Source organism: Prunus mume, linkage group LG4 (genome assembly GCF_029339155.1).
Source record: "Prunus mume cultivar Tortuosa linkage group LG4, ASM2933915v1, whole genome shotgun sequence".
NCBI classification, from domain to species: Eukaryota; Viridiplantae; Streptophyta; class Magnoliopsida; order Rosales; family Rosaceae; genus Prunus; species Prunus mume.
The window spans coordinates 17,367,066-17,376,369 of NC_142701.1; the positions used below are offsets into that span (position 1 = coordinate 17,367,066).

General features: G+C 35.5%; 1 protein-coding gene across 1 annotated transcript; it reads left to right on the top strand.

Moving 5' to 3' along the window:
- The first annotated feature begins 858 nt into the window (after positions 1-858).
- Positions 859-7,263, top strand: RAD5 (DNA/RNA helicase protein). Its single transcript, XM_089050875.1, has 20 exons — positions 859-1,788; positions 1,877-2,010; positions 2,190-2,325; positions 2,447-2,500; positions 2,576-2,722; positions 2,813-2,964; positions 3,036-3,120; positions 3,213-3,485; positions 3,640-3,786; positions 3,913-4,068; positions 4,379-4,446; positions 4,643-4,765; positions 4,840-4,939; positions 5,022-5,134; positions 5,253-5,531; positions 5,655-5,855; positions 6,056-6,149; positions 6,265-6,336; positions 6,414-6,512; positions 6,680-7,263. Exons 1-20 carry the CDS (start codon positions 859-861, stop codon positions 6,800-6,802), a joined length of 3,486 nt encoding a protein of 1,161 aa, XP_088907001.1. The 3' UTR covers positions 6,803-7,263.
- Positions 7,264-9,304: the final 2,041 nt, after the last annotated feature.

The following is a 9,304-nucleotide window of genomic DNA, read 5'->3' on the forward strand; positions in this document are numbered from 1 at the left end:
AAAGATTAAAAGGGCTAAAAATGGAAATATAAGGCTGGGTTATACAGTTTATCGGATTAAATTTGTTCAAACCATAAAGCGCTGGTACTAGAAAAAACCTCTCACGTTACGTGAGCGCGTACAGAGATGCTAGTATTAATTATTCAAGAAAAAAATTTTAATTTTGTTCATTTTATATTAAAAAAGAAAATTTATTTACAAAAACAGAAGTTAAATATTCAAATTTGAAATCTCAATGTAATAGAGAAAGATAATTCGAACTCAAGACCTCAAATTAATAAAGCTAAACACCTGCACATATTTATTTATAGTTTTTATAATATTAGCTGTTTAGATTTCACCAACTATAGCATGAAAATATTTTATTAAAACATTAATCAATAAATATGTATTCAATATAGAACAATAATATGTCAAAAGGCAAAATTGGCATGAATCACGAGAATAAAAGAAAATTATTACTACCTTACCTAACTATGTTTGAATCATATAAAAAAATTTGGAAATTATTAGGGTTGCTATGGGAAATTTCTTGTATAAAAATAAAAAATAAAAAATAAAAGGAAAATAACTTGTATATGATAAGAGAGATACAACAACATGAGACAATGAAGTTTCTCTCATTGTTTCATTATTTAAAGAATTTCATAAAAATTCCTCATATTTTATTAAATATTTTGTGTTTAGGATTGAAAGTTAAATATATATATATATATATGTAAAGCAAAAGACAGAATGATAAAATATTTAAAATACTAAAAATGCCATTGGTTAATTCAAACATTAAAAATTAAATTTATTAATTAAATGAGGATAATATGGTAAATTCACACATTTTTATATTTTAAAAAAATTAAAATGAAAAGAAAAATCATTATTAAATTAACATGTGACCTTCCACATGCAATCACATGCGGAACACGTGTCACGTCACGGGCGTGTGATAGAAGCCTCCGTCCCGCAATTCATATATTACCGTCCCCGCCATTTCTCATGTCTTTACAACCTCACTCGCGCCTTTTTCTGTTGCAGACACACAATGCTAAAACTAAGCCTCTGCCATCTTGTACCGCAGCGCATCTTAGCACTGGGGTTTTGCAAAACTCCGACCTCTCTGAAACCCTAATTGCTAATTCTAAACCAGCCCCAGCAGGAGTCTCACACTCAATCCTACACTCTCGAACTTCAATTCGCACACGTGTAATTAGGGTTAGGGTTTTTGTTTTTCGAAAAATTTTCACGATGGGGAACAAGGTTACGGAGGAACTGTTGTCTACCGTCCGAACAATCGTCGGCTCGGCATACTCGGACATGGACATAATCAGAGCCCTGCACATGGCCAACAACGACGTCACCGCCGCAATCAACATAATCTTCGACACGCACAGTTTCAAATCGAAAGAAAGATCAGGTTTTCCAAAGAAGCCCAAACTTTTGAGCTCTGATGTCGTGAATTCGAACCAGAATGGAGGTCAGAAGAGTAATTGCTCATTGGAGAACGAAGGAAATGGTGGTAGATGTCCCAGTAATTCAGGTGATGACGTTGTTGAAGATGTTGCTCGGTGTGAGAGCTTGATGGGGAGCGAGTGGTGGTTTGTGGGCTGCAGCGAAGTGGCCGGTCTATCAACGTGTAGAGGTAGGAGGATCAAGGCTGGAGACGAAGTGGATTTCACTTTTCCGTTAAAGAGCAGTTCGATTTCGCCGTCTCCCGGCAAGGGTTTTGGGAGGGGACGTCAGGTTGCCGCTTGCTCAGAGATTGTGAGGTTCTCAACAAAAGATTCGGGAGAGGTAAATTTTTGGAGAATTGGGAATGCGATGTAATTGGTTGGCTATTTATAATTTGATTTATTGTGTTTGAATTAATGGGTTTTGGTAGATTGGTCGAATACCTAAGGAATGGGCTCGGTGTCTATTGCCGATTGTGAGGGATAAGAAGATTAGAATTGAGGGGCATTGCAAATCTGCTCCTGATATCTTGAGCATTATGGACACCATTGTTTTGTCAATAAGGTATACTCTTCGTGAAGAAATATATTTTGAATAATTTATTAGCTGCCCATTTGGCCATTTGGAAAATTAGTGACAGTTCTGAATGCAAATCCTTTCTAGGACTGTTGCATGATTTGTATTGGTTGAGTAATGTTTATGGTTAATGACTTTGATTTATTTTTTTAATGGGGTTGATTCAGCGTGTATATCAATAGTTCAATGTTCCTTAAGCAAAACAAGACCTCGCTTAAGGCAGCGAATAACTCCACGGAGGAAACAGTGGTTCCTCCTCTTCCAACATTGTTCCGGTTGCTAGGCCTAACTCCTTTCAAGAAGGTGATCATTTTTATAATGACTTGTGGACCCTCTTATGGAAATTCTGTATATGGCATTGCTTTAAACTTCTTTCTTTTTGTTCAGAGGTGGTGATGTTGTCATTCCTTTATTTTTTTAATAGGCAGAATTCACTCCCAGTGACTTGTATACGAGAAAGCGCCCTTTGGACCCAAAGGTATTGACACGACAATTACTGTTATCTATTCTAATTGTGTTCTCAGGATTTCATTGCGTAATTTTACCTGAACAGGACAGTTCTGGGCTTTGTGCCCCAATGCTACTTGCCAATAAGCCTAAAAACCCTGGTAGAAATGGAGGTGAAGTTGAAAATGAGGAGTCCATTTCAGATGCTGACCTTGATAACATTGTTGGTGTTGGAGACAGCTCTCAGCTAGAGGTATTGTGACTTATGCAAGCATCTTTTTACATGCATGGAGCTTGCTCCTGAATAGAGCTGAAAAATAACCAAGGAAGTATTGTATTTCAGGAAATGGATCCTCCAAGCACACTTCAGTGTGAACTTCGTCCATACCAGAAGCAGGCTCTCCATTGGATGATCCAACTGGAAAAAGGACAATGCATCGATGAGGGAGCAATGACTCTTCACCCTTGTTGGGAGGCATATCATCTTGCAGACAAGTATGTTGGGCTGTTAACCTTGGATTATGCTACCTTATGATTCAATATTTATTGGGGTGTTTTGCATATAGGAGAGACCGTGTTATCTATTTGAATGCGTTTTCTGGGGATGCAACAACAGAATTTCCAAGCACACTTCAAATGGCCAGAGGAGGAGTATGTCTCAAGTTGGCTCAAACCATAATTAAATATTTTTTCAAACTTTATTTTTATGTGTTGATTGTATTGCCTTTATCGTGCATTTGAAGATTCTGGCTGATTCTATGGGCTTGGGGAAGACCATTATGACAATAGCACTCCTTCTTGCTCATTCAGGACATGGATTATCAGGTAGTCACCCTACAAGCCAGTCCTCCAGTGAAGATATTGAAATTAGTGACATTTCAGACCATTCCCCATCAAACCTACCAAAGAAGGTCACAAGCTTTTCAGGATTTGATAAGTTTATGAAGCGAAAAAACACCCTTGCAGATGGTGGCAGTTTGATTATATGTCCTATGACTCTTCTAGGCCAGTGGAAGGTAGTTTTTGTCACTTTGAAGAACACCAATTGTAGTTCTGCATACTTACACCTGCTCTGAAAGTTGGTACTTGCGCCAGTATCAGAGTGTTACGTGCACAGTGATAAGGATTCTATATTTGGGAGTTAATATAGACATTTGAGTTTGTTGTCAGGCAGAGATTGAAACTCATGCGCAACCTGGATCTTTATCGGTATATGTTCATTATGGACAAAGTAGGCAGAAGGATGCAAAATTTTTAGCTCAAAGTGATGTTGTAATCACTTCATACGGAGTGTTAGCCTCAGAATTTTCTGCAGAGGTAATCTAAACATCTCCTATTTGTATATTGTGCAAATTTTATTAGTTATACATTTCTTTACAGAAGATTAATTTGTGCATCTTTCTTTCTTTCTTTATACTTTCCCCACTCTCTCCCTACATCTAGAATCCTAAGGACAATGGGGGACTTTACTCGGTTAGTTGGTTTAGAGTGGTTCTTGATGAGGCGCATACCATAAAATCCTCTAAGAGCCAAATTTCTGTTGCTGCTGCTGCTTTAGTTGCTGGTCGTCGATGGTGTCTTACCGGCACACCAATACAGGTGAAGTATTTTATCAGAAATTTATGTAAAGAAATCGTGTGGTTCTAGAAAGTTCTTCCTTTTGTGAGAAGTAAATTCATTGTATGTTTTATTATGTTTCTAAGTTTCAAGTAAAGGGAGAATCTCTCCCAACATTCTCAATTCCTTGAAGGAGGCTGTTTACTGTCTTCATAGCGTAGTAAAAACCCTGATTTTTTTAATGCGTATATCTGTATTGGGATGAATATTTTATTCTTTGAGATAGGAAATTTTATTAATTTTTAGAGGTTCATTTTGTTATGTTTCTTGACATTTAATTTTGTTGCCGTAGAACAACCTGGAGGACATTTACAGTCTTCTTCGGTTTTTGAGGGTTGAACCTTGGGGAAACTGGGCATGGTGAGTTCTATTTTCCTTTTCCAAATGGAACATATGTAGTGTGATGTGGATGCAAAGATTTGAAATTTGAATCATTTGTCAAAGTTTTAGAATCTCACAATTGTATGTGAACACAAACTTTAATTTATCTCTGATTCTTCCCCTTTGAGTTGTAGCATGAATACTGTCTGATTTATCTACTCCCTATATAATTCAGGTGGAATAAACTCATCCAAAAACCTTTTGAGGAGGGTGATGAGAGAGGGTTGAATTTGGTTCAATCCATCTTAAAGCCAATCATGTTAAGGAGAACCAAGTTTAGCACAGATCGCGATGGCAGGTGAATTAACGGCCCAAGAACGTTATTCATTTCAAATTTTATTTTTGGATCCTAAAGCTTTTTGTTTGTTGCAGGCCAATTTTAGTCCTTCCCCCAGCTGATATTCAGGTGATTTACTGTGAACTCACAGAAGCTGAAAAAGACTTCTATGAGGCCCTCTTTAAAAGATCAAAGGTATATTCGGATTTCCCTGATTGCCGGTTCTTTTGATCTATTGTATAATGCAGTATATTAACAAGTCTATTTTAATTATCAGGTGAAATTTGATCAATTTGTAGAGCAAGGACGGGTTCTTCATAATTATGCATCCATATTGGAGTTACTTTTACGTCTTCGCCAATGTTGTGATCATCCGTTTCTTGTGATGAGGTGTGTGTTAACCCCCCTTTTTTCCACTTATTGGATTTACGGTAAATGAGTAAAAATGCAGAGTGGAAAATGTCTCAAGTTCATACAACTAAGCGTTAGGCTTGTTTGATTTGTTCAGTCGAGGTGATACACAAGAATTTTCTGACCTGAATAAGCTAGCTAGGCGTTTCCTTAAAGGCAGCCAGAACTCTTTGGAAGGGGAAGCCAAAGATCTGCCTTCACGGGCTTATGTTCAAGAAGTTGTAGAAGAAATGCGTAAGGGGGAACATGTAGAGTGTCCAATATGTCTTGAAGCCTTTGAAGATGCAGTGTTGACACCTTGTGCTCACCGCTTATGCCGTGAATGTCTCTTGTCAAGTTGGCGGAATTCAGCTTCTGGTTTATGTCCTGTGTGTAGGTATATTCAAGTATTACCTTAGTATCTCAATTTTATCTCAAGCCAAGGTTTATTTTCTGTTCTTCGTGAAGTTTTTATATTGGAAGTTACTATTTTAGTCAGTTTAACAGTTTCTCATTACAGGAAGAACATGAGTAAGCAAGATCTTATTACAGCACCAACTGAGAGTCGATTCCAGGTTGATGTTGAGAAAAACTGGGTGGAATCATCCAAAGTTAATATTCTTCTGCGTGAACTTGAATCTCTTCGCTTGTCAGGCTCAAAGAGCATTGTCTTCAGCCAGTGGACAGCTTTTCTGGACCTCTTGCAGATCCCTCTTTCTCGGTAAAAATTACCAGATTTTTAAATTTTTTAAAAAAGTACATTAGTTGTGTGAGTGCATGACTATGCTGAAGCAAGGACAGTACATGTGATGTAATGAAGCAATCCTCTTTCCACCATGTGCTGTTTGTGTTTGAGTTATATTATCCTGGTAATTTGCTGCTCGAGAGTTTGATTAATATTTGTTTTAATTTTCCAACTAGGAGTAACATTCCATTTCTTCGCCTTGATGGGACGCTGAATCAACAGCAGCGTGAACAAGTGTTAAAACAGTTTTCAGAAGATAGTGACATTCTGGTTTTGACTGCTGACTTCATCGTATTCTATTTTGTTTAGTTTTGTTCCTTGTGTGTATTTTTTTATTCTAGTAAACAGTTTAGATGTAACCGTTGGAGCTTGGTTGTTGTATCAGGTGTTACTAATGTCACTGAAGGCAGGAGGAGTTGGAATAAATCTAACGGCAGCATCAAATGCCTTTGTCTTGGTATGCATACAATTGAGATTTTGAAGATAAATTTGTGATGGGGTAAACTTACAATTGTTGTAATGCAATGTTTGTAGGATCCATGGTGGAATCCAGCTGTGGAGGAACAAGCTGTCATGCGTATTCATCGTATTGGTCAAACAAAAAGGGTGATGATCAGGCGGTTTATCATGAAGGTCCTTTTTCTTATCTGATAAATTTTAATGTCTTATTTCTTTACAATGGACTGGGTCGGGTGGCTCTTACTAAGTATTGGAATTTCAAAGGGCATCATCGCCCATGAATGTGACGACATTCACCCTTCTGATTGGTGTTATATTACTTGGATGTTCATGGATGGCAGGGAACGGTTGAGGAGAAAATGGAAGCAGTACAAGCACGTAAGCAGCGACTAATTTCGGGTGCTTTGACTGACCAAGAAGTTCGAACTGCTCGCATAGAGGAACTAAAGATGCTTTTCACTTGAAAGCATTGGAGAAAATTATTAACTGTTCATTTATGTCACTTTTTCGGATGGGTTTGAGCACTAAGAGATCCTCATATGGAAATGTTTAAACCCAGAAAGATGAAACGAGATGCTTCTTCCGAGTCGCAGGACTTCGAGGGGGGTTGGTTGAGGCTAATTTGTAATTAAGCCGACAAAATTTGAATCTCTGCCGAGTCGAATCCAAGTACGGTCAGAGCTTGGGCTGTGCAGGGTCGTTATTTTTGCAAACTGCTTCTAATGGCGGGTTGGTTCACAGGAAGGATCGAAAGAAGTTAGCACATCCAATCCAATCCAAATGAAGTTTTGATATTTATTAGGATCGTGGCACTGCTATTTAATGACAGTAAAGTTATTTCAAATCATAGGAATCCTCTGGATTATTCCTTTACAGTTTCTTTGTATAGATTGTTTTATGTATTTATTTAGTAACGTTTGCATCACATTGTTACATTGTACCCGGGATCAGGGTTCCGCTGCCATCGCTGCAAATCATAATCAGTGAGATTTGTATAAAATCAGTTATTGATGACCACGCCAACCAACGATGATATAGAATTGGAGCAAATTGCCTCTCAGATTTGTAAAAGATATCAATTTGGCTACTCATGGTAAACCTATTATGATACAAAAAACTATCACATTTGTTTTTCTGAGACAATAAAATTAAATTTATAAAGAGAAGGGACAGGAGTAAAGGATATATGGCCAACAGACAAGCAGATAAGGCGGATAGACCTTTAAAGTAGAATATTTATATATAGTGTATAGCCGTGCGGCTATACTCTTTAAATATATCACCAACAATAAAAACATGGATTTATGTGTAGCAAAAATATGGATTTATAGTGTCATATTTGCCCTTAAATATATTCGAATATTTAAGTAATTTATGAAATCATTAAAATATTAACTATTAACTAAATAATAATAATTAAAATATAATATATACAGTCCCCTTCTATTGAGGGATCCCTCAAATAATTTTATTTGAGGGACGCCATTTAGGGTACCTTACAATTTTTTTCTCAATGATCCACACCATCTATTTTTTAGGTCTCTATTCATAGATCATCCTTACAAAAATTTAGACAAATCGGAAACCGTTTTGACATCCAATTGTGTCTTACAAAATCAATGAACACGGTGTTTCAAGAAAGTACTAAAATTTCAATAACTCAATTGAGTGGTCAAATGATATCGGATTCAAGTGATTTTTTGTAGAGATGATCTTTAAATGAATATCTACAAAATAGACGGTTTGAATTAGTGAAATACAATCCGGAGTAGGGCCTACAAGGGGTGTCCCTCAAATAAGCTTATTTGAGGGATCCCTCAATGGAAGTTCCCTGATAATATATTTTGTAGATACACATTCAAAGATCATCTCTACAAAAAATCATTTGAATCCGATATCATTTGACCATTCAATTGAGTTATTGAAAATTTTAGTACTTTCTTGAAGCACCGTATTCATTGATTTTGTAGGACCCAATTAGATGTCGAAACGGTTTTCGATTTGTCTAATTTTTTGTAAGGATGATCTATGAATGAAGACCTAAAAAATAGATGGTTTGGATCATTGAAAAAAATTGTAGGGTACTTAAAGGGCGTCCCTCAAATAAAATTATTTGAGGATCCTCAATAGAAGGGTATATATATATATATATATATATATATATATATATATATATATATAAAGCAAAAAGCAGAGAATGGTGAAATATTCAAAATACCAGAAAATGCACTTGGATAATTCAAACATTAAGAATTGAAATTATTAATTAAATGAGGATAATATGGTAAATTCACATTTTTTCATATTAAAAAAATTAAAAATTAAAAATTAAAACAAAATCAAATAATAGGTCATATTTTTATTAAACATAATTACCCATATTATATTTTCTTAATTTTAAAAATAAAATAAAAAAATAAAAAATAAAACCAATTGGCACATCCGTAAGCATGTGCCAAAATGGCTAGTATATATAAAGCAAAAGGTAGAGAATAGTAAAACATTCAAAATACCTGAAAATGCTATTGGTTAATGCAAACATAAAGAATTAAAATTATTAATTAAATGAGGATAATATGGTAAATTCACAATTTTTCATATTAAAAAAATTAAAATTAAAAGAAAAATCATATAATTGATCATATTTTTATGGAATACAACTACCCATTATCTTTTTCAATTCTAAGATAAATTTAAAAATTTATAAAAAATAGCCTCTTGCAGTCGCTGAAGAGCGTGTAGAGAGGCTAGTTATTAATTAAAGTAATTAAAAAAGGGTAAGATCTTACTTAATTACATATATTAAACAAAAATAGTTGGCAAAAAAAAGGGTAAAGAAACTAATTTCAAATAAAATAAAATAAACCTCTCCCTATGAATGATTTTGTCGACAGAGACCTACGCCGGTAAGCATTTTCCGGATAAGACTTTTCCTGATGAATGTTGGCCGGCATAGGTCCATGATA